Source organism: Salarias fasciatus, chromosome 15 (genome assembly GCF_902148845.1).
Source record: "Salarias fasciatus chromosome 15, fSalaFa1.1, whole genome shotgun sequence".
Classification (NCBI taxonomy): Eukaryota; Metazoa; Chordata; class Actinopteri; order Blenniiformes; family Blenniidae; genus Salarias; species Salarias fasciatus.
In genome coordinates, this window is record NC_043759.1 from 25,215,894 (window position 1) to 25,241,675 (window position 25,782).

At 44.4% G+C, this 25,782-nt stretch overlaps 2 protein-coding genes and 1 pseudogene across 2 annotated transcripts; 2 read left to right on the forward strand and 1 right to left on the reverse strand.

The window, feature by feature from the left end:
* The first annotated feature begins 2,198 nt into the window (after window positions 1–2,198).
* On the forward strand, window positions 2,199–4,294 carry LOC115401488 (trace amine-associated receptor 1-like). Its single transcript, XM_030109743.1, has 2 exons — window positions 2,199–2,315; window positions 3,293–4,294. The coding sequence occupies exons 1-2, from the start codon at window positions 2,199–2,201 to the stop codon at window positions 4,292–4,294; spliced, it is 1,119 nt and encodes a 372-aa protein (XP_029965603.1).
* A 4,487-nt stretch (window positions 4,295–8,781) lies between these two features.
* Window positions 8,782–9,771, forward strand: LOC115401489 (trace amine-associated receptor 1-like). The gene has a single exon (XM_030109744.1). The coding sequence runs from the start codon at window positions 8,782–8,784 to the stop codon at window positions 9,769–9,771; it is 990 nt and encodes a 329-aa protein (XP_029965604.1).
* A 7,842-nt stretch (window positions 9,772–17,613) lies between these two features.
* LOC115401491 (trace amine-associated receptor 1-like) lies at window positions 17,614–19,247 on the reverse strand (annotated as a pseudogene).
* Between the last annotated feature and the right edge of the window lie 6,535 nt (window positions 19,248–25,782).

Consider the following 25,782-nt stretch of genomic DNA (forward strand, 5'->3'; position numbering starts at 1 on the left):
TTTACCACTGACCGGGACTGGGGCCCTTTTTTCGGGCGAGGGGAGTCTGGGTGTTGCCGCTGGCTCGACTGCTGCTTCGTCTCAGGATCGTAGGCGTGACGCCAGGTCTCATCCGCCATGATGACTTTGCCCAGCAGCCCAGGATCCTCTTCAATGTGCTGGAGGATTTCCCGGCACACACGCGTCCTCACACCTCCGGAGTGAGGACGCGTGGAACCATCGTCGCTGCGACCCGCCGCAAGCCCAAATCCTGGGACAGGATCTCCTGACAGGAACTCATTCGAACCCCCGTCAAGGTGGACACCTCCCCGATTGTCCTTCGCCTATCAGTCAAGACCATGCCTTCCACCTCGCGGATCTTTTCCTGCATGCGTCAGGATACGTGTCGTCCGGAGTGGGGCTGGTCTTCAATGGACATTTCGCCCCTTTTGAAGCACCCATACCATTAAAAAACCTGCATTCTGACCACGGCACCATCTTTATACGCCTCCTGGACCTTGGTGAGTGTTTCTGACGCTGTCTTTCCCAGCAGAAAACAAAATCTGATGCTTGCGCGCTGATCGCGTTTAGTGATGTGTTCCGCTATTTTGTGCTTTTCCGAAGACAGGGGTCCTGCTGTGTTGACGTCGGCGCTGTGTGTGCTTTCCCTGTGTAACTTTGTGAGACAATCTTTAATAAAAATAATAAAATAAAAATAAATAATTTGCAGAGATCTGCACAAGAACATGCTGTAGCGAGATTGAACAACCAAAACTCTGAAATCATTCTTGTTTTAATTTTATAAACACAGTCCGGTTTCTTTCCGGTACCCCCTCATATGTAGCCTCCTGTTTCCTGTCAGTTCCTGTTAGATCACTGTCCATCTGCATCCTTCCTCATGTGCTCCTGGTCTTCTTGCAGCGTATCACAGAGCAGGTCAACACGCCTGGTCTCCAGCACAGAAAGTTCCAAAATTCCAGGTCTCCAAGCACATCTATCCTGGATCTCAAAGACTGTAGTGTCCAGCACCGTTGGTCTTGGTTCTCCAAGTCTGCGGTCCCTGGCACAGGTGGTTCTGGCTATGAATAGCCTGAACCACATTCATTCATTCTCGTCAAACTGTATTCTTCCAGTTACCAATCTGTTGTCTTCCAGTTCCCAATCTGTTGTCTTCCAGTTCCCAATGTGTAGTCTTCAGTTACCCAATTTTGCAATCTGTAGTCTTCCAGTGTTTCCAGTCTGTCGTGTTCTGGGTTTCCAGTCTACAGTCTTTCAAGTCTCCAAGTTTTGGTCCCAGTTTCAGAGTCTCTGAGTGGTTTTTCTGAATGCTGTCTCCAAGTTTCTGAGTTTCCTAGTGCTGTTTCCAAGTTTTCTAGTGAATATCCTCGTCCCTAGTTTCAGAGTCCCAAGTTCTATTATTTTACTGTTTTCTGTAGGGGAGGAGGTTTGTCAGAGGGGAGGTTGGAAATTGGTGGTGGGGAGGCGGGGGTAGTAGGCTGTGGGGGGCAGCGAGGGGGGCTGGGTGTGTGGGCAGGGAGGAAGGAGTAGGGTGGGAGGGTTTTGGGGGATTGTGATACCCTGGATCTTGGGTAAAACAGCTGGAACGCTGCGGGAGGCACTGGCCTGGGGTGGGTAGCCGCCCATGGGGGCCAGTTCTCCTGGGTATGGTCTTAGCACTGAGTGGGTGGGGTCAGCCCTTGGTCTATTGGGCCTGGGGCCCCTTTACTCTGCTTACACTGGGTGTTCATTGCCCGGTGGGCCGGCGCCAGCCAATCTTGGTCCCCTGGGGGATGGGCCCCGTGGCTGCCAGGGGTCCCGGTTGTGGCCTTCCTCTGCTCCCTTCTGGACCGGGGCATGGGCTTCTGCCTGTTCGGGTGACAGGGATCTGGGCTCTGGGATGGCCGCCGGTTGTCTCAGCCATGAGGCCTCCTTCTGGTTTTCTCAGAGGTCAGAGGTCATATTTTCATGGTCACTGTCACGTTTGCATGATCACACTGATCTTTAATCACTCTTCACATTTTCCATGTGGACTCGGCCACCTTGTTGTTTTGTGGTGGGTCAGACTAATGGCTATCTGTATCAGGTCTCTCCTGATGTTCTTCTGTAATTTGATGCCTGGATCCTTCACTCCTGACAATGTAGCTTGTTTGGGCCAATCTCATGCACCCCGAGTGTCTTGCCAGTGAGGATCTTACCAACCACCTCGGTGACTTTGGACCATGGATGGCTCCACCTCTGAGACCTCAGCCTCTGGTTCCTCCAAGGAGGACATGGTGACGGGATTGAGGAGATCCTCCAAGTATCCCTCCCACCTCCTGATGACAACCCCAGTCAAGGTCAGGATCTCCTTTCCTCCATTGTAAAGAGTGTTGGTCGAGACCTGCTTTCCTCCCCCCTGAAGTGCTGGATGGTTTTCCAGATTTCTTTTGAGGCTGAAGAAGTTATTACATCCACAACCATCATTCTTCTCCTGAAGTAGATTAACTTTTTCTTAATGGAATTTAATGGTTTAGTAGCTGAAGACAGTTTTAAAGGTGCTGTAGGCAGGATTTTGCTAGTCAGTGCTATTTTTTCTGTTTTCTTTGGATTAAATGTTAGAGTATCCATTGATAATCCTTTAGGAGTGTAGCATAATTGCACTACCGCAAGGGCGCAGCGTTTCCATCTGTCTCTGTTCTGAGTTTAAAAGGAATCTCGACAGCTCCAGGTATCTTTGACCAATCAGAATCGCCCCTGAGGCTCTAAGAGTGATTGGTCGAGGGGCGTTCGTCACACGTTCTTGTGGGAGGGGCTTAACTTGCGTAAGGGCGTGATGTCAGAGAAAAAAGGGCAGGATTGGCTGTGCTGGGTTTCAAATCGCCATCTTTGATGTGTCAAATCTCGGCGGAGATGCGGAATCCTGCCTACAGCACCTTCAACAGAATTTCCAATGAACAACATAAAAACATCACATAATTAAAAGTGTAAGATGACCTGAACTCTTTGCTGTAAAGTGGACAATTATTCACTTCTGTATTTTATTCTGTTCCCTTTCTTGTGAAGGTCAACAATCGTAGGTCAAGGTTCTCATGTCTGATGTAATCTCCAAGCATTTGATTGGATGGCTTCAGGATGCGTCTGATATGATAATGAGTTGAGTTGTGATAAAAGTCAAATTCATGCACAGCAGAACAGCGTGGGACATGTGCTGAAATGGATGACTTTCTCAATTTCAAGCTTTAAAAGGTAAAACATCCACTGAAATATGTTCTTGAGATTTGGATTCTTTAACACTGAACTGCAAATGTGTGTCTGACAATCATGTGATTTTCAGGTATCCAGAAAGATGGCAGCAGGAGACCCAGTGAACCGCACTTTTATTGACGACACACATCCCTGTTATCAGATAAATATCATTTCTTCCACATTTAAAAGAGCTCCTTCCACATTATGTGTTTTATTTTACATTTTCATCAGCTCTGTGTCTGCTGTAACTGTGTTGGGAAACCTTCTGGTAATAATCTCTATTATTTATTTCAAACAGCTGCACACTCCCACTAACTTTCTCATCCTTTCTCTGGCTGTGACCGACCTGCTTGTTGGCTTTGTGGTGTTTCCTCTCAATGTGGAATTCTCTGCAACTTCATGTTTCTACAGTCCTAATGTGCTTTGCAATGTACGAAACACCTTTGACATAACACTGAGCACAGCATCTATCTTCCACTTGTGTTGTATTTCCATTGACAGGTACTATGCAGTGTGTCAGCCTCTGACATACAAAAGTAAAATTAATGTTCAAGTTGTTAAGATCATGATTTTTTTGGCCTGGTGCATTTCAGTTCTGGTTGCTGTTAGTTTATTTGTTATTGGGTTGAACGTTGAAAAATGTCAAGAAAACTGTTTCTTTTTTGCAAATATTTTGGGACCAGTGTTTTCATTTTACCTTCCCGTGATCATAATGTTGTGTATCTACATGAAGATTTTCCTGGTGGCTCAGAAACAGGCACGCAGCATCCAGAACACCAACTGTCACAGCAAAAAGAAAGGACTGACAGTCAGAAAGGTGGAAGGAAAGGCCACAAGAACTTTAGCAATTGTAATGGGAGTCTTTCTGATGTGTTTGACTCCTTTTTTTCTGTGCTTAGCCATTGAGATCTTGGGAAGTTCCCCAGTGCCTGCTGAAGTGTTTGAAACTGTAGCCTGGCTTGCATTGTTTAACTCCATGCTCAATCCATTCATCTATGCTTTCTTTTACAGCTGGTTCAGATCAGCTTTCAGACTCATCCTATCTGGAAAAATATTTCAGGGGGATTTTTCTCACACAAAATTGGTTTGAAGTTTTGCGATGTTGAAACATCCATGCTTTATTACAGGATGTACTGTGTCGCCATAGATGCAATTTTTCCTTGTCAAATCAAGTATTCTTGTGATGTAAATAAAAACTGATATGAACAACTTGCCTGTGTTTGAGTGTCACTGAAATTGTGGTGATGAATGACAGGGCATGATGGGACATCCATCACTTATGAAATTATGACACAAAGTTCACCATGAAGATGAACATTTCCAAATTAGTTAAGCTGGAACTCAGATCAAAAGCCAAATAAACCATTGTACCTTGACTTTAATCAAGTTTAGTCAGGTTTAGTCAGAGCCAAGTTTGAAAACAAGTCCATATGAATAATAAAGGAAGCATAAGAAAGGATCAATATTTGATCACTTTCTTTAAAATCAGTGAAAAAACAAAGACAGCATGTCTGTTGTCTGTCCTTGTGTTTAATGAGATATTGCTCAGGTACTCAGGAGAAGCCAGATAATTTTAATTAATTATTACAGACTAAAGAGAAAAATGTATGTAAAGTCACAGCTTTTGATTGAGGTAAGAAAACAAATTAAAAAATAAATTTATTAAATTAAAAATTAAATTAATCAAACAATTTTTTTGGCATGTATATCTTTGAACTTGGTGACAATTATCACAAACTCCCAATCAAATAAAATGACAGAATTCTTCTTCTTTTTTTGTTTGTAACAGATTTCATAGTGAATACTCCATATTTTAATATCACTCATGGCCCTCATGAGATGAACAATACATTCAGATTTTTTTCATTTTTAAAAATAAAGAGCTCATGACCATAGGCAGGCCTGCCAACAAGGGGGGAGAAACGGTTCTCTTGTCCCGGCTCATCACCCCACTCACAGCTCCTGACGCAGCATGCAGGCACCGCTCCACTCCGTACCACACCTCCACACCTTCCCCCCACCTCGGTCCGAGACTGCATGCAGGCACCGCACTGCTCGGCGCCGCTCCAACCCCCCCCCGCCCCCCGCCCCCTCGGTCCGACATCGCATGCAGGAACCACGCTCCAGTCCGTTTCCCGCCACCCCAGGTCCGAAGGTTGGGCCCATCTAACATTATTTTGTCCCGGGCCCAAGAAAAGCTGTCAGCTGGCCTGACCACAGGTGAGAGTAGGAACACAGTTTGACCAGTAAATTGAGAGCTTTGCCTTTCTGCTCCACTCCCTCTAAATCACAACGCCTCTTACAACCACTTCGGGCAGGAACTCTAAGCTGACCTGCAGAGGACAGACCACCTTGTTTGAGGACCATGGCCTCATATTTGAAGGTGTTGATTTTCATCCATGTTGTTTCACACTTGACTGCAAACCACCCCAGTGCATCCTGTAGGTCCAGGCTCGATGAAGCCAGCAGGACTCTGTCATACGAGGGCATACCCAAAAGTTCCTGGAATTTGACTGTAACTTTTTATTTCTGACATTTCAAAATAAAACATCACTGTCGCCTTCAAAATAATCTCCATCCGCATTAATGCAGCACTCGAGCCGTGTCTCCCACTTCACGAATGTGTTGTGACACCCGTGCGTAATTGTGCCATTTGGGGCCGGCTGCGATTTTTCTGTCACCTCCTCCACATCTGCAAACCGCTGTCTCTTCAGCTCTTTCTTCAACTTGGAGAACAAGAAAAAGTCACTCGAGGCTACATCTGGCCAATAAGGCGGATGGGAGAGGAGATTCATCTCATTCTTCGCCAGAAACTGCGTGCCGCGCAGCGCCGTGTCCGCTGGCGCTCTGTGGTGGTGGATCAACCGGCTCCACTCCGCCACTACGCTCTGCTTCCTCCTCACATCCTCACGGAGCGTCTGAGGACTTCCATGTAGTAGTCCTGATTTACAGTCTGACCTGGAGGGACAGACTCGCTGTGGACGATACCCTGGACAGCGAAGAAGCAGCTCAGCATTGTTTTAACGGCTGAGCGGACCTGATGCGCTGACATCTGGCCCTTCTCAAACCACCCGAACCACTCATGGACCTGATTCTTCCCCAGAGCATCATCCTTGTGGGCTTACTGCAACAAGGTGAGTGTTTCTGCTGCTGTTTTTTCCCAGCAAAAAGCAGAATTTAATGTTTGCGCGCTGCTCTGGCTTCCCAGTCAATGTCGCCATTTTGGAAAAAATCGCAGACCGCAGCTGCACTCTGTTACTATAAATAGCACCTGACAGGCGTCAGTGTCACTCTGGGAGCTCAGCTTTTTCACAGATATGCACGAGGCTTACCTGGAGCACATCTGACGGCCAGAAGTCGAAGCTCATTATTATTAGTATTTTATTACCTAATTCAGGTTTCTTTTGGGTACCCCCTCGTATGTGAAAAGTAGAATCCTGAGAATGCAAAATCCTGGGGGGTATTGCACAAAACTAGGACAAGGGATTAAGCTGGCAAACTGTGGTTATCCTGTGGCTATCCTGGACGAAGTTAGCCTCAAGTTAGTTGCACAAAAGTTTGTCCCGGACAAGTCACCATGGTGATTTATTCTCTGCAGCTAGCTGCTCCAGAGGAGGCTAACCACCCAGGTTAAGATTAATGCTGCTGGCTCTGATGTGGACAATGTGAGAAATGGGCGTGGTTTACAGCATTTCCTTGCTTTTTCTACACATTAGAGTATTTAATCATCCTGCAGCCAAATCTTACAACTGTAGTCATTGCATTTGCTGGTTGACTGTAGTATTATTTATTTGCACAGATTATATGAAGACAAAAATAACTTTTAACACAGACATTTAAGAATCCTTTCCTTATAAATACAAGCCCTACAATAAAAGGCTGAAAATTCTGACAAAGAAAATGGGAAAAAAAACCAGACCTTACCATTGGCACTAAACCAAACTAATGGAAAAAAATGGAAAATAAAATACAACAACCCTGAAGCTACACAATGAAAAAGAGAAGAAACAAAGGACCAGACTCAGACTTCAGATGACAGCGACTGGACGGCCCTGAACAAAGGGTCCCGGACTCCCAGTTGAAAACGCGCCCCCACAAAATACCACTATGGATGCAGTCAAATGTCTTCTCCAAATCCAAAAAAAATAAATGAAGGTCAGGATGCAGTCCTTTTCCTTGTTTGTGTGTCATTAGTTCCACTGTCTCCCACACGTCGTGTTTCAATCTTCCAATTAGCCGATCCGCTCCTGACTCCTTCCCTTCTGAACGTATGTAGCCTCCTGTTTCTTATCAGCGCGTGTTGGATTGTTGTTCATCTACACCACTTCATGGACCCAATGGATGCACAGTTGTTCCGTCTCCAAGTCATCAGCACTATCAGGCACTCAGTATATCATGGAGCAGGTCAACACACCTGCTCTCTGGTGCCGAAAGTCCCAGACCTCCAGGTGTCTGGTGTAGCCATTTCTGGATCTCTGCCAAGAAGACTGCCAAGTCTGTAGCGTCCAGCACAGTTGGCCCCAGATTTCCAAGTCTCCAGTCTCAGATGCAACTGGACCCGGTTCTCCAAGTTGGCGGTCTCTGGCGCAGCTGTTTTCAGCTATTCAGTTTGTCCAGTGCACCTGGCTGCATCTCATCGATGTCTATTCTTCCAGTTTGGGTCTCCATTTGGGTCCACCTGCAGTCCTGATAAAGTACCCTGTTTGGGCGACCTCCCACGAACCCTTGTGCACCCTGCACATTCAGATACTTAAGGGCCAATCTCATCCACCCCCAGTGTCTCACCACCGAGGATCTTACCAGCCACCACGGTGACTTCAGCTTGGGTGATGCATGAGTCCACCTCTGAGACTTCAGACGTCAGCAGGCCTCTGAGACCTGAAATAAATAAATAAAGAAACTGAAATAAATCTGTATTTTAAATAAATTCTCATCATGACTTAGTAATTAGTGTTATTCTCCTGTATTTTATTGGGTTTTTTTTCTTCATGGAATTAAAAGGGTTACAAGACGAAGAAAGATTTAACAGAACTTGAAATGAAAAACAGAAAAACAACAAATATTTGAAAGTGTGAGAGGAGCCGAACATGTTGCTTTAAGGTTGACAATTAATCGCATTTGTAGACTTTATTCTACTCGCTCTGCTATGGAGTTCAACAATCTGATCCATACAATGTATCAAATATAGGCATATGTCATGACACTGCCACATGGAAGTAAAAGTTCCAGGATGCCAATAAAATCATGTATTTTTGTTCTTGTTTACAAATTGTCTGGAACAGAAAAACAATCAAGCCTTGTGGGTCACTTAGCTGCTCTCATGTCTGATGTAATCTCCAAACATTTGATTGGATGGCTTCAGGATACCTCTGATATGATAATGAGTTGAGTTGTGATAAAAGTCAAACTCATGCACAGCAGCTCACCGTGGGACATGTGCTGAAATGGATGACTTTCTGCAATTGAAGCTTCAAGAGGTATAACAATCACTGAAATATGTTCTTGTGATTTGGATTCTTCAACATTGAACTGCAAATGTGTGTCTAACAATCATGTGATTTTCAGGTATCCAGAAAGATGTCAGGAGGAGACCCAGTGAACCGCACTTTTATTGACGACACACATCCCTGTTATCAGATAAATATCATCTCTTCCACAGTTAAAAGAACCCCTTCCACATTATGTGTTTTATTCTACATTTTCATCAGCTCTGTGTCTGCTGTCACTGTGTGTGGAAACCTTCTGGTAATAATCTCCATTATTTATTTTCAGCAGCTGCACACTCCCACTAACTTTCTCATCCTTTCTCTGGCTGTGACCGACCTGCTTGTCGGCTTTGTGGTGTTTCCTCTCAATATGGAATTCTCTGCAACTGCATGTTTCTACAGTCCTAATGTGCTTTGCAAAGTGGGAGACATCCTTAATGTAACTCTGACTACAGCGTCTGTTAACCACTTGTGTTGTATTTCAATTGACAGGTACTATGCAGTGTGCCAGCCTCTGACATACAAAACTAAAATTAATGTTCATGTAATTAAGATCATGATTGTTGTGGCCTGGTGCATTTCAGTTCTGGTCGCAGTTGGCTTTGTTGTTGCAGGGTTGAACTTCGAAAAATGTCAAGAGAATTGTTTCTTTCTTCAAAATACTTTAGGACCACTGTTTTCATTTTACCTCCCAGTTCTAGTGATGTTGTGTATCTACTTGAAGATTTTCCTGGTGGCTCAGAAACAGGCACGCAGCATCCAGAACACCAACTGTCACAGCAAAAAGAAAGGACTGACAGTCAGAAAGGTGGAAGGAAAGGCCACAAGAACTTTGGCAATTGTAATGGGAGTCTTTCTGATGTGTTTGACTCCCTTTTTTTTGTGTTTTGCTGTTAAGACATTGGGAAAGTCCAGGGTGCCTGCTGAAGTGTTTCAAACTGTCGGCTTTCTTGCATTGTTTAACTCCATGCTCAATCCGTTCATCTATGCTTTCTTTTACAGCTGGTTCAGATCAGCTTTCAGACTCATCCTATCTGGAAAAATATTTCAAGGGGATTTTTCTCACACAAAGTTGGTTTGAAGTTTTCCGGTGTTGAAGCGTTATTGCTTCATTACAGGATGAACAGTGTCGGCATTGATATAATTTTTCCTTTTCAAATCAAGGATTCTTGTGATGTAAATAAAAACTGACATGAACAACTTGCCTGTGTTTGAGTGTCACTGAAATTGTGGTGATGAATGACAGTTCATGATGGGACATCCATCACCTATGAAACTATGGCTACGTTCACACTGCAGGCTGAAGTGACTCAAATCCAATTTTTTTTCCCCTATGCCACCTGTATGAGATCTTTTCATGACAGTCTGAACGACACAGATCCGATTTTTTCAAATGCGACCCGGGCCACTTGGATATGTGATCCTAAATCCGATACATATCTGATCTTTTGCCATGCGACTTCAGTCTGAACGGCCAAGTCGCATTTATCCGACCTGCACGTCACGATATGGGGCGCCGAAGACATGTGTCTTACCGCGAGTGTTAAAAAAAGGCGCTCGCAGACGTACATTAAGGGAGTTCTTGTCATCCGAAAATTATTATTGAACTCCGTATCATTAAAGCCTCACTGTCCCACCACTCCTGGCTGTGTTTCTCTGGACGGATGTTGCTGCCACTGCAACACAAAACGCCATGGCCAAAAAGTTGGCTCTCTTCCTTCTCATTCGCTAAATTCTGCAGCACCAGGACAATGGAGAGAAAAATAATAATAATATCCACATGCGCGCTCTCTCTCTCTCCCACTCTCTCTCTCTCTCACACACACACAAACACACACACACACACACAAACAGAAGGAGCTCGGCGCGGCTGAGTAGAAGCGCTGCGCTCAAACGATTGCTCAATGTTCAGTTGTAAGAATGCATGTTTGATCAGTTCTTAAATAAATCATCGACGCTTGAAAAGCTACAGATTCTGTTTGTTGTTTGTGAGTTCCGCAAACACTGAAGCGCGCTGCTGCGTGACGTCGTTATGTCCTCTTCTGCACATGCGGGACATTTTTGGGTTGTATTCCGTTCAGACGGGAGAGCTCATACAAGTCGCATTTTATTGTAAATGTGAACGAACTCGCAAAAAAAATCGGATTTCACAAAAAAAATCCGAATTGAGCATTACGCCCTGCAGTGTGAACGTAGCCTATGACATAAAGTTCACCATGAAGATGCACGTTTACAAATCAGTGAAGCTGCAACCCACACCAAAGCCAAATAAGCCATTGTGCCTTGACTTCAGTTAAGTTTATTCAGAGCCAAGTTTGAACACATGTCTAAAAGTATAGCAACAGAAGCAGAAGAAAGGAAGCAAAGAAGGGATCAAGATTCGATAAACTTAACACAAAATATCGATTAATTTATTGAAAATTAAATTAATCAAAATTACAATTTGTTTGGCATGTATAAATTTGAAATAGGTGACAATTATCACAAACTCTCAATCAGATGAAATGACAATTTTTTTCTTTTTCTTTTTACGAAGTTGTTCGTGAATACTCCATATTTCAAAATTACTCATGGGCCTCATTAATGAACAATACATTCAGATTTTTTTTTCTTGAAGATACATTCTTCTGAATTGAACTTTTCAGAGGACAGATGACCTCTCAACAAAAACAAACAAAACCCTGCAAAGTAAAAACAAACAAATCAATAAATGATTCAATGAATGATTCAAGCACATAAAGCAATAGGAAAATAAAAGAACTGCATGAAGTTGTCCAGCATATGTCAGGTGATAATAAAGCTTTATCTAAGAGGATCTTATGCCACAGCTTTATACAATAAAATGCTGTATGCTTCATCAATTTTTGCAATCAGATCAATAGCAGGTCCACTTTGTCCACAATGGAGGATTGTACATCGACGATCAACCTACCGTATTGGCCCGGATATAAGACGACTCTGATTATAAGACGACCCCTATTTTTCAAATATCATTTTGTGAAAATAAAAATATGTTGAAGCCAATAAGGTTAGTCATAAAATAATTTTTTTTATTGTACAATTATACCAAACTCAAAAACTCACAACAGAGATAACATTATATGTGATTTAAGATTAGAAAAATATGACTGCAGTATTAAACACTAAGGAACTTTTCAACCTTAATAAAACATTTTAACATCTTTTGTGATGATACATCGACTTACAACTAGTTGAATGACCCTCTGTCACGGCCTGAGGGCGTCAGTATGGCTTTCACTTGGACTGAGCAGCTGTGAGGAGGGTGGTAGGAACCCTGCACACTAAAAAGCTCCAAATGTGCGGACTGCTTTACGGCATGCATCACATCATGATATAACATTGTTTAGCCACCATTAGATTCATTACCTCGTCACTATCCGTCCTTCACACAGCCAGTGGAAACAAATGTAGGCGAGTTCAGTCCGACAGCATGCCACCGGGAGCAACATTTTACGACGCCACTCGCTAGTCCTCATGGGAACTGTAGTATTCCTTCAGGCAAAACACTACCGCTTTTGTCCACTGGTGCCGCCAAAATCAACGAAAACTGAAAGTTCCTTAGTGTTGCTTTAAATAAAAAAATATATTCTTTTTCTCAAAGTAAGAAACAATAAGCAACAATTAAGTAGCCTCATAGGTTCAATAACTGTATTAATGACGTAAATAACTTTATAACCATCAAATTCAAGTTCTATTCAACTTCATGAACATTAATAATTCATATATTCATTCCTCCGTGAATGTTGGATTCAGTTTGGCATGTAAGAAAGAATGAGGTGCCAGTTCCACGTTTCCAAATGTTTTTTATTTGCAAGTTGCAATTTCATAAAATAGTACAATAAATTCACAATCTTATAGTTGATCTCCCACCACTGAATGAGGGCCTCCTGACCATTAATAAGCCCTGCCCTCGCCAGGCGAAAGCATAACCCAGAGTGCTTGCAATAAAGCAATAAGCAATAAGCATGTAAATCGCCTTTCCTGCTCTTGCTAATAAATGCGTGCTCTTTTGACCACTCTGAGTTGAATGACATCCCTCTTTTTGCATGTTGATATTCAATGACACAGCAGCTAGCACATGGGAACAGGGGCGGCTTATTTACATTTTTCCAACCAATGAGAAACCAGATAATTGAGTGACCCTGCTATTAGCCAATCATTTTTAACCGTGTTTCTTTTTTTAACCAAAAGTCTTACACCATTGGACAATGTGCAGTGTTGCATTCATGTGCAACCCTAAAAAGGAGGACAAATGAGCGTCCAGCTTGAGGCTGCGCCGGACGCCAGACAAGGCGTTTAAAATCCGGACGTATGGCCACCCTAGTAGCAATACATGGAATTGTTATCCAGAAGGATGTGCATCTGAACTTTATTTATTTATGAAAGGTAATCCCAAAACAAAGACTTCTGAAGACTTCAGTGAGTCCAGCAGGACGTCTCCATATTGAACATTTGAAACCAGATGCAAATGTGATTGGTCCAGCCTTTCACATGACCGCATCATGTGGACAGAGGAGGTGCTGTAATTGGGCGATTTATGTAAAACTTTAACTCATCATATAAAATCAACAGATGATTTATGTGAAAAGCAGAATCTGGTGAAGAAGAAACTGATAGAGATGAGAACATCTTCTGAAAGCGGACGCTTTATATGTTTATTTGCACTCTGAAAATCGGCATTTTTGAATGGGTCCCCATGAGACCAGAGCTCTCTTTGAAACCAACATCGTGCTGCTGGAATTTCCCCGGAATTACAGCTCTTTTGCACTTCCACATTATCTTCATGTTTTATGAGCTGAAGTTGGCGCTTGGTAGCACCCCGTCACTCATCAGACTCATCAGTCATGGCCAAAGGTTTTGAGAACGACACAACTATTATTTGTCACAAAGTCTGTGGTATTAATTTTTGTAATGGCAGTTTGCATATCCCCCAGAATGTTATGAGGAGTAATCAGCTCAACTGTAATTCATTGCAAAGTCCCTCTTCACTTTGAAAATGAACTTTATCACCAAAAAGCCATTTCCACTGCATTTCAGCCCTGCCACAAAAGGACCAATTAACCTAATTTTAATGACAGACAGGTGTCACACATATTAACACAAGTGTGGGTGTTGATGAGGACAAGGCTGGAGATCATTCTGTCATGACTGGACACTTTAAATGGAAGACAGTGCATGACACCATTGTTCCTCATCTGTTGCCATGGTTACCTGCAAAGAAACACGTGCAACCATCATTGTACTGCACAAAAAGGGCCTAACAGGGAAGTCCATAGCAGCAAGTAAGATTGCACCTCTGTCAGCTGTCTTTCGCATTATCAAGAACTTCAAGGAGAGAGGTTCACTTGTTGCCACACAGGCTCGTGGGCACCCAAGAAAGTCCAGCAAGCGCCAGGACCACCTCCTGAAGACGCTTTAACTGCGGGATCAGACCACCACCAGTGCAGAGCTCGCTCAGGAATGGCAGCAAGCTGGTGTGAGTGCATCTGCACGCACAGTGAGGCGAAGACTTTTGGAGCAAGGCCTGGTGTCAAGGAGGGCGGCAAAGAAGCCACTTCTCTCCAAGAAAAACATCCGGGACAGACTGGTATTCTGCAGAAGATACAGAGACTGGACTGCTGAGGACTGGGGTAAAGTCATTTTCTCTGATGAATCCCCGTTCTGATTGTTTGGGTCATCTGGAAGAAGGCTTGTTCAGAGAAGACGAGGTGAGCGCTACCATCAGTCCTGTGTCATGCCAACAGTGAAGCATCCTGAAACCATTCATGTGTGGGATTGCCTTTCAGTTAAGGGGTTGGGCCCTTTCACAATCTTGCCTAAAAACACAGCCATGAATAAAAAATGGTACCAGAACGTCCTCCGAGAGCAACTTCTCCCAACCATCCGAGGGCAGTTTGGTGACGAAGAATGCCTTTTCCAGCATGATGGAGCACCTTGCCATAAAGCAAAAGTCATAACAAAATGGCTCAAGGAACATAATATTAAAATTTTGAATCCTTGGCCAGGAAACTCCCCAGATCTTAATCCCATCGACAATTTGTGGTCAGTTCTCAAGAGGCAGGTGGACAACCGAAAACCCACAAATTCTGACAAACTCCAAGCATTGATTACGCAAGAATGGACTGCCATCAGTCAGGATTTGGTCCAGAAGTTGATTGACAGCATGCCAGGGAGAATTGCAGAGGTCTTAAAAAAGAAGGGTCACCACTGCAAATATTGACTTATTGCATGAATTCTGTTTAATTCTCAATAAAAGCTTTGACACTCATGAAATGCTTCTATTTGTATTTCATAATACCATAGAAACATCTGACAAAATGCCTAGCAACCCTGAAGCAGCGGACTTTGTGTAAACTTAACAGTTGTGTCATTCTCAAAACTTTTGGCCATGACTGTACACAAAATAACATGTTGGTATTTTACTCAACTAGGCTGATGTGGTGTTTGGGTTCGTTGAGTTAAGGTATCTACCACAAAGGGTTTATTGATTTTGGGGGTTATTGTTATCCAGCAGGGGAAACTCAAATGGTCCTCCTCACAATATTAAAGGGGACATATTATGTTTTTTTTTTCCCTTTGTGAAGAGTTTTTTATAGCAGTATATGTTGCCGTAGCCTCATTACGACGTTCAAAATTGTCTGATTCCTCCCTGTCTTGCTGCACCACATTTTGTGAAAATGAAACTGAAGTTGAAACGGTCAAGTTTTAGTTTGGTCCGCTTATCCTGAAATAAGCGGATTTAACTCCCCTCCCTGACTGTGCCCCCACCGTGTGTGTGTGTGAGAGAGTGGATGTGAACAGATGCATTCATGTGCATACATGGAAGCAGGCTCAGAAACAGCCTGTTCTGAGGAGGGCTCGTCAGAGCCACTTTTTAGACTGCTGAAAGTCTCAACAAAGGATGAATTTGGGGAGAACAAACTTTTCTCCCAAAAATATTTTTGGGCTTCTGAGACCTATATGACGTGACTGAAAAATAGCACAATATGTCCCCTTTAAACTGAAATGACACCAGACAATTGTGTAGACGAAATAATAATTTGCCACAATTTATTAGTATGAATATTTGATCTTCAAGGGGCTGTATCATGCAAAATTCACTTTTTGTATGTTTTAACCTTGTTATATAGTTATTTGCCCTTCAAAAACACCCCCAAAAGCAGTTTTTTTCCTTCGTGCCTGTGCGTTTGAGCTTTCCTTGTTTCTCTCCTGCTCAGAGAGGCAGCCCCTCCCATACTAGCAGCAGAGGAGCAGAGTGCTCCCCTGAGCCCGCCCCTCTTCCCCTCCCCTGCAGGCCCTTCGGTTGTGAAACGGCCGAGCCAATCAGTGATGCTGCTTTTTGTTTTCAATTTTTTTGGCGAATTCCGGTGGCTAAACCGGAAGTGACGTAATCGCTGCAAGTAGCGGAGATTACGGACATAAACTCTAACCATCGTTTGAAAGCTGCAATAAGTAAAGTTATAGCCAAAACACTAAGTATTGAGCTTTGGAGTGTGATGTGAAAAAAAGGGGCAGAGCCATTGTTTATGTTGATCCGCCATTTTGAAAGGGTACAACAAATACACTACAGTGCAAATCCATTAGAAGTTGGAAAAATAATGACAAAAAATGGTTTGAAACTGCTGTGTTGCTGGTTGTAAGGCTCACTGGCATGACTGGAAGGGCAAAAAGTTAGATAATGGGCTGGTTTTTTTTTTTGTGGTTTTCCTGCTTGGAAGCACCATGAGGGAACTTGCCTGGATTGCTACTGTTAGACGTGTTCACATAAAGTTCGATGTCATCCCAAGATATCTCTTGATATGTTCAATCAATCAATCAATCAATTTATTTTTGTATAGCCCAGTATCACAACAATAGTTGCCTCAGAGGGCTTCAAGATGTTACATTGGTCGGTAAAAGTAAAAACAGTGAATAAGCATAATGGTAATATGTCAATATTTACAGTAACGAGACAAAACGAAGCAACCACCGCCTTAGACCCTCACATCCGGCAAGAAAAAACTCCAAAAACCCAGTGGGAAAAGAAGAAATCTTGGGGAGAACCACAGTATGGAGGGATCCCTCTCCCAGGGACGGACAGCTTTGGCAACAGCTAGCATGAGACAATAAGAAGTAAAGCCTAGGACAATGTTGAGGACAGTCCGTTGGACGGTCCAGCACAAGAACCACGGATCCCAGCAGTAGAACCGAAGCCAGTCCACGGGCAGGACCGACAGGAGTGTCCTCCCGGTCCGGACGGAGCTTGTTCGTAGGCCCTCGTAATAGTGGAGTCAGCAACTGAAACCGGAGAAGACTCCCCCTCGAAGGGGGGGACAACAGGTGAAAAGCAATGAACGGACTAAAGGGAATAACATTCAGACATTAGAGGATAGGGCTCAGTGCACCGCACTTCCCACAGCATTCTAGCTCCTAGGGCAGCTTTGTGAATACTTTACTGTTTAAACTAGTATTTAGTTAGTATAGTTTAGTTTAGTTTAATTTAGTTTGGTTTAGTTTAATTTTGTTTAGTGTAGTTTGGTTTGGTTTAGTTTAGTTTGGTTTAGTTTGGTTTAGTTTAGTTTAGTTTAGTTTAGTTTGGTTTAGTTTGGTTTAGTTTGGTTTGGTTTGGTTTAGTTTGGTTTAGTTTGGTTTGGTTAGGTTTAGTTTGGTTTAGTTTGGTTTGGTTAGGTTTACTATAGTTTAGTTTGGTTTACTATAGTTTAGTTTGGTTTACTGTAGTTTGGTTTGGTTTGGTTTAGTTCCACACATTTTCATTCCGGTAAGTTCTTGATATTGTTAATGAATAAATTACTCTGTCATAAATTACTCTGTCAGTGAAACGAGCTACGCTAAGACTAGCACATGACTAATTAATTATTCAGTTTTTAGCTGTTTAATTCCAGTGTTTCCTGATGGGGGTCCTTCACACCGGGAGCTGGATCCGGTCGTCTGCTGGGGTTACTGTGCTCGGGTCCTCTGGTCCCGGCTGACCTGGGGTTCTCCACACTTTGGTGTGCGGGTTCCCTTGGTCTGACGGGGTTGGAGGTCAAGCGCTGGAGCCCCAGTATTAATGACCATCAACTTCTCCTGGTGTGGGCGGCCCCACTGGTGGTGTTTTCCCTTGATGCTCAGTGCCATGCCATGTCTCCTCTCTGCAACATAATGGGAGTGTGTGTGTGTGTGTGTGTGTGTGTGTGTGTGTGTGTGTGTGTGTGTGTGTGTGTGTGTGTGTGTGTGTGTGTGGTGCGGTGCGTACTGATTGATGGTGCAGTTTTTATTCTTTTTTGTTTTTTTTGACTGTTTTTAGTGTTGTTTTTTTTATATATATATGAAAAGTGCTCTACAAATAAAGTTTGATTGATTGATTGATAAAATGGCTTATTTGGCCTTGGTCTGAGTTTCAGCTTCACTGATTTATAAATGTTCATCTTCATCAAATGTTCCACGCAGGCAAGTTGTTCATATCAGTTTTTATTTACATCACAAGAATACTTGATTTGACAAGGAAAAATTGCATCTATGGCGACACAGTACATCCTATAATAAAGCATGGATGTTTCAACACCGCAAAACTTCAAACCAATTTTGTGTGAGAAAAATTCCCTTGAAATATTTTTCCAGATAGGATGAGTCTGAAAGCTGATCTGAACCAGCTGTAAAAGAAAGCATAGATGAACGGATTGAGCATGGAGTTAAACAGTGCAAGCCAGGCTACAGTTTCAAACACTTCAGCAGGCACTGGGGAACTTCCCAAGAACTCAGCAGCTAAGCACAGAAAAAAAGGAGACAAACACATCAGAAAGACTCCCATTACAATTGCCAAAGTTCTTGTGGCCTTTCCTTCCACCTTTCTGACTGTCAGTCCTTTCTTTTTACTGTGACAGTTCTGGATGCTGTGTGCCTGTTTCTGAGCCACCAGGAAAATCTTCAGGTAGATACACAACATTATTATCACAGGAAGGTAAAATGAAAACATTGGTCCCAAAATATTTGCAAAAAATAAACAGTTTTCTAGACATTTTTCAACATTCAATCCAATAACAAATAAACTAACAGCAACCAGAACTGAAATGCACCAGGCCAAAATATCATGATCACAACAACATGAACATTAATTTTAGTTCTGTATGTCAGAGGCTGGCACACTGCATAGTACCTGTCAATGGAAATAAAACACAAGTGGAAGATAGACGCTGTGCTCAGTGTTATGTCAAAGCTGTTTCGTACATTGCAAAGCACATTAGAATTGTACAAACATGAAGTTGCAGAGAATTCCACATTGAGAGGAAACACCACAAAGCCAACAAGCAGGTCGGTCACAGCAAGAGAAATGATGAGAAAGTTAGTGGGAGTGTGCAGCTGTTGGAAATAAATAACAGAGATGATTACCAGAAGGTTTCCCAACACAGTGACAGCAGATACAGAGCTGATGAAAATGTAAAATAAAACACATAATGTGGAAGGGTTCCTTTTAACTGTGGAAGAGATGATATTTATCTCATAACAGGGATGTGTGTCGTCAATAAAAGTGCGGTTCACTGGGTCTCCTCCTGCCATCTTTCTGGATACCTGAAAATTACATGATTGTTAGACACACATTTGCAGTTCAGTGTTAAAGAATCCAAATCACAAGAACATATTTCAGTGGATGTTATACCTTTTGAAGGTTCAAATGCAGAATGTCATCCATTTCAGCAGATGTCCCACGGTGAGCTGCTGTGCATGAGTTTGACTTTTATCACAACTCAACTCATTATCATATCAGACGCATCCTGAAGCCGTCCAATCAAATGCTTGGAGATTACATCAGACATGAGAGCAGCGACGAGACCCAGAAAACTTTATTGGTGTTCTCTTCAAGACAATTTGTAAAGAAAGGCATAAATACGAAATGTATTTTATTGGCATCCTGGAATTTTCTACTTTTTGGATATATTTGTTAAATTGCGTTTATCAGATTGTTGAACTTCACAAAGGAGGGAATAGAATCAAATGCCTAAATAAATAATTGTCCACTTTCCAGCAAAATGTTCAGCTTAAGTTCTGTTAAAACTTTCTTCATCTACTAGACATTTCAATCCCATTAAGAAAAAGTAAATCTACTTCAGGAGGAGAGATGATGGTTGTGGATGTAATAACATCTTCAGCCTCGAAAGAAATCTGAAAACCACCCAGCACCTCGAGGGGGAAAGGAGGTCTCGACCAACACTCTTTACAATGGAGGGAAGGAGCCTTGACCTCTACCAGGGTTGTCATCAGGATGTACGAATGTATACATAGAAGATCTCCTCAGTCCCGTCACCATGTCCTTCATGGAGGAACCAGAGGCTGAGGTCTCAGAGGCCTACTGAGGTCTTAGAGTTGGAGCCATCAATGGCTGAAGTCACCGAGGTGGTTGGTAAGATCCTCAATGGCAAGACACTCGGGGTGCACCAGATTGGCCCAAACAAGCTACATTGTCAGGAGTGAAAGATCCAGGCATCAAATTACAGAAGAGCATCAGGAGAGACCTGATACAGATGGCCGTTAGTCTGACCCACCACCCAACAACAAGGTGGCCGATTCCACATGGAGAATGTGAAGAGTGATTAAAGATCAGTGTGATCATGCAAACGTGACAGTGACCCTGGCAGCCATGGGGCCCATCCCCCAGGGGACCAAGATCGGCTGGCGCCAGCCCCACCGGGCAATGGACACCCAGTGCAAGCAGAGTAAAGGGGCCTCGGAGCCAAAAGACCAAGGGCCGACCCCACCCACTCAATGCCAAGACCATTCCCAGGAGAACTGTAGCCTCGTGAACCAGGCCCGCCCACTCCACATCCATATTTGGATTTAGTAGCTTGGGAGGGTCTGGGGACAAGCGAATACAAACTCTGTGCAGGGGGCGTTGGTTACTCCTTTGACTGACAACGCACTTCAGCCAATCAGCGCTTCAAAACAAATACGTCATCAACATGCATTAGCTTCTCTAAGAGTTAGCTTTAGCTCTACCTTCTCTACACCCAAAGACACGCAAAAATGTCTTTTTCTGTTAGAAAATCACCAGGCGCAGACTCTTGATCTTGCTTGATCGTTGTAATACTTGGGATTTTGGCTGTAACTTTGCTTATTGCAGCTTTCAGACGATGGTTAAAGTCTGTAATCTCCGCTATGCTTGTCGATGACGTCACTTCCGCTTTAGCCGCCGGAATTTGCCAAAAAAATTTGAAAACAAAAAGCAGCAACGCTGATTGGCTCGGCCATCTCATGGCCAAGCTGCACTGTCTTTCTATTGGCTTGTCCCCAGACCCTCCCCAGCTACTAAATCCAAACGTGGATGTGGAGTGGGCGGGGCTGGTTCACGAGGCTAGGAGAACTGGCCCCCATGGGCGGGTACCCATCCCAGGCCAGTGCCTCCCGCAGCGTTCCAGCTGTTTTACCCAAGATCCAGGGTATCACAATCCCCCAAAACCCTCCCACCCCCCTCCTTCCTCCCTGCCCACACACCCAGCCCCCCTCGCTGCCCCCCACAGCCTACTACCCCCGCCTCCCACCACCAATTTCCAACTCCCCTCTGACAAACCTCCTCCCCTACAGAAAACAGTAAAATAATAGAACTTGGGACTCTGAAACTAGGGACGAGGATATTCACTAGAAACTTGGAAACAGCACTAGGAAACTCAGAAACTTGGAGACAGCATCAGAAAAACCACTCAGAGGACTCTGAAACTGGGACCAAAACTTGGAGACTGGAAAGACTGTAGACTGGAAACCCAGAACACGACAGACTGGAAACACTGGAAGACTGCAGACTGCAAAATTGGGTAACTGAAGACTACACCATTGCGGAACTGGAAGACAACAGATTGGTAACTGGAAGAATACAGTTTGACGAGAATGAATGAATGTGGTTCCGGCTATTCATAGCCAGAACCACCTGCGCAGAGACCGCAGACTGAAGAACCAAGACCAACGGTGCTGGACACTACAGCCTTCGAGATCCAGGATGGATGTGCTTGGAGACCTGGAATTTTGGAACTTTCTGTGCTAGAGACCAGGCGTGTTGACCTGCTCTGTGATACGCTGCAAGAAGACAGGAGCACATGAGGAAGGATGCAGATGGACAATGATCTAACAGGAACTGACAGGAAACAGGAGGCTACATATGAGGGGGTACCGGGAAGAAACTGGACTGTGTTTATAAAATTGAAACCAGAATGATTTCAGAGTTTTGGTTGTTCAATCTCGCTACAGCATGTTCTTGTGCAGATCTCTGCAAATTATTGTCTCACAAAAAGCACAAAATAGCGGAACACATCACTAAACGCGATCAGCGCGCAAGCATCAGATTTTGTTTTCTGCTGGGAAAGACAGCGTCAGAAACACTCACCAAGGTCCAGGAGGCGTATAAAGATGGTGCCGTGGGGAGAACGCAGGTTTTTGAATGGTATGGGTGCTTTAAAAGGGGCGAAATGTCCATTGAAGACCAGCCCCGCTCCGGACGACCGACATCCTCACGCATGCAGGAAGTAAGTAAGCAAGTAAATAAGTTAAATTTATTTATATAGCGCTTTTTACAGAACAGGAGTCACAAAGTGCTTCACAACAAAAACAAGGTATAAAGATAAAACAACATTCAAAAGAGCATGTAACATAAAGATAAGGGATTTGTAGACATAGCTCCGAAATAAAGCGAGTGTTGGAAACCGTATAATCAGTATATGGTACCGCCAAGACACACCGTGTCAGTGGGTCTGAAATGCCTTCTGGAACTGATGTGTTTTTAGATGTTTTTTGAAGGCCTCCACTGAGTCCAGGGAGCGCAGGTCTAGGGGGAGCTCGTTCCAGAGGCGAGGCGCAGTGGACGTGAATGAGCGGTCACCCCTAGTTTTAAAGTGAGTCCGGGGGGTTCTCAGCAGGTTCTGTTCAGCGGACCTCAGGCTTCGGGCCGAGCTGTATGGCTGAATTAGGTCTCTGATGTAGATAGGTGCCTGGCCATGTAGGACTCGGAAGGTCAGCACCAGGATTTTAAACTGGACACGGAACAGAACAGGGAGCCAGTGGAGGGACTTTAAAACAGATGTGATATGGGACCTCCTGTTGGTGCTGGTTAATAGTCTCGCAGCTGAGTTCTGGACGTACTGAAGATGAGCCAGCTCTTTCTTGTTGAGGCAAGTGAACAGCCTGTTACAGTAGTCCAGTCGTGAGGAAATGAATGCGTGAATGATCATTTCTAGCTCGTTTATTGACACCATGTGTCTGAGCTTAGCGATATTTCGCAGCTGGAAGAAGCAGTTTCTCACCAGCTGCCTCGAGTGGTGGTCCAGTGACATGGAGTCGTCAAAGATCACCCCGAGATTCCTCAGTTGGGTTTTAGTTGAGAGGCTCAGATCACCGAAGTGCTGTTTGATAGTGGGGATGGCACTGTCCGGGGCAATGATGAGGGCCTCTGTTTTCTCTGCGTTTAATTGGAGGCTGTTGTCTCTGAGCCACTGCTTGGTTTTTGACAAGCAGTTTATTAGCGAGCTCAGTTTGTGGGTTTCCGAGGGCCTGAAGGAGCAGTATAGCTGCAGGTCGTCAGCAAAAAGGTGGTGGGAACATCACTGAACTGCTGGATTATCTGGCCCAGGGGAAGGACATACAGCAGGAACAAGAGGGGTCCCAGAACTGAGCCCTGAGGCACACCCCATTGTAGGTTGGCTGGCTCAGACATGATGTGATTGGCTGACACATTGAAGCTCCTACCAGCCAGGTAGGAGGAGAACCACTGAAGCACTGGACCTGACAAGCCAATCAGATCCTGCAGCCTGTTTATAAGGATCTGGTGGTCAACTGTGTCGAAGGCTGAGGACAGATCCACCAGGACCTGCACTGTGCATTTCCCCGAGTCGGCAGACATCAGGATGTCACTGGACACTTTCAGTAGAGCAGTCTCTGTAGAATGGTGTTTACGAAACCCTGACTGAAACACGTCGTAGAGGTCATGCATCTGAAGAAAAGATGTAAGTTGTGTTGCCACCACCTTCTGTAACATTTTAGACAAAAAAGGCGATTTAGATATCGGCCTGTAGTTTTTAAGATCATGTTGGTCCAAGTTTGGTTTCTTAAATTTTGGTTCTACGACTGCATGCTTGAAGGTAAAAGGGAAGACACCAGAAGAGAGCGACAGATTGAACATTTTGGTCACCCATGGTCCGACTGTGTCAAAAACACTCACAAAGAGCTTAGAAGGTAATACATCTACAGAACTGGAGGAGGGTTTTGTTTTAGCCATTAATGCTGAGATGTCAGGCTGAGATCCGCGAGATGGAAGCCGTGGTCTTGGCTGACAGGCGAAGGACAATTGGGGAGGTGTCCACCTTGACGGGGGTTCCATTGAGTTCCTGTCAGGAGATCCTGTCCCAGGATTTGGGCTTGTGGCGGTTCGCAGCGAAGATGGTTCCACGCGTCCTCACTCCGGAGCAGAAGGCGGCCCGCGTGGATGTGTGCCGGGAAATCCTCCAGCACATTGAATAGAATCCTGGGCTGCTGGGCAAAGTCATCACGGCGGATGAGACCTGGCGTCACGCCGACGAGACAAAGCAGCAGTCGAGCCAGCGGTGACACCCGGACTCCCCTCGGCCGAAAAAAGGGCCCCAGTCCCGGTCAGCGGTAAAAGCCATGCTGATCTGCTTTTTCGACGCAAAAGGGGTAGTCCACAGCAAGTTTGTGCCGCCTGGGCAGTCTGTTAACCAGGACCACGACATCCGAGTCCTGAGGCGGCTCCGAGAAGCAGTGAGGCAGAAGCGTCCGGAGCTTTGGCGGGATGGCGAGTAGTGGCTGCACCACGATAACGCACCAGCGCACCAGGCCCTGCGCGTAATGCAGTTCCTGGTGTAAAACGGGATGACCCTGCTGCCTCATCTGCCCTATTCGCCGGACTTAGCACCGTGTGATTTTTTTTCTCTTCCCAAGAATGAAAAAAGAGCTGAAGGGGCGGAGATTTCAGGATGTCGAGGAGGTTAAAAAAAAAAAATCGAAAGACACACTGCAGGGGATCAATACGCACGAGTTTTCAAATGCCTTTGAAAGGTGGAAAACACGGATGCAACGGTGTATTCAAACCAGCGGGGATTACTTTTGACGGCGACAGCTTTGAATAATTGTTAAAATAAAACAAATTAACAGTTGTAACCAGTGTCCGGTTTTTTTCCGGTTCTCCCTCGTACATTCAGGAGGGAAGGAGCTGGGAGCGGACAGGCTAATTTTCCCGGGGGGGGGGGGATCTGCTTACTATTCTAATTTAATCAATAAAAAAGAATTCTAAACAGCTTTTCACAACCATAAATCATCTTCTCAAACCGAGGGCATCTTCTGGTGTCTGTGCAACAGAGGAGCACTGCAACAACTTTAGTGACTTCTTCTCACTCAAAATAGACACCATACGTCGACATTTTGCCGTTACTAATCATCCGCCCTCAGTGCCTGTACCCCCCCAAAAAACAGTGTCAGATTTTATTGTAGTGGAGCCGCAGGAGGTTGCGCGTACTATTCATAGTATGAAGCCGTCCACTTGCGCTCTAGATCCACTTCCAACGTTTTTAGTTAAATCAAATGTCAACGCACTTCGCCCGCTCATCACCAAAATCATAAACTTTTCACTTCGCTCTGGTTACATCCCATCCGTGCTCCCCCAACTTGGATCCCAACTGCTCTCAAAAAGCCGCAACTTAAAAAACACAACATGGATCAAGAGAACTTGGCCAGCTACAGACCCATCTCCTACCTTCCATTTTTAATCGGTTTTGGAGAGGTTTGTAGCCCGTCAGCTACATGACCACTTACAGTCAAATTCCCTGTTCGAAAAATTCCAATTCCAGTTCCTCTCAGCTCACAGTACAGAGACAGCCCTGGTCAGAGTCACCAATGACATCCTGATGGCATCTGACCAGGGCTCTCCCTCACTTCTCATTCTACTTGACTTAACGGCTGCCTTTGATACCGTCGACCACAAGATTCTTCTCCATCGTCTGCAATATAACATTGGTTTGTCCGGCACTGTGTTAAACTGGTTCAAATCATACCTGGAGCTGAGTCTGTGGCCCTGGGGGATGCCAGATCAAAGCCCCATTCT

What these genes read in the sequence shown, in the direction of transcription:
- LOC115401489 (XM_030109744.1), top strand. Translation starts at nt 8,782, where the DNA reads ATGTCAGGAGGAGACCCAGTGAACCGCACTTTTATTGACGACACACAT.
- LOC115401488 (XM_030109743.1), top strand. Translation starts at nt 2,199, where the DNA reads ATGGATGGCTCCACCTCTGAGACCTCAGCCTCTGGTTCCTCCAAGGAG. An exon ending in TGATGACAACCCCAGTCAAG is followed by an intron (nt 2,316 to 3,292) that starts GTCAGGATCTCC and finishes TGTGATTTTCAG; the next exon opens with GTATCCAGAAAGATGGCAGC.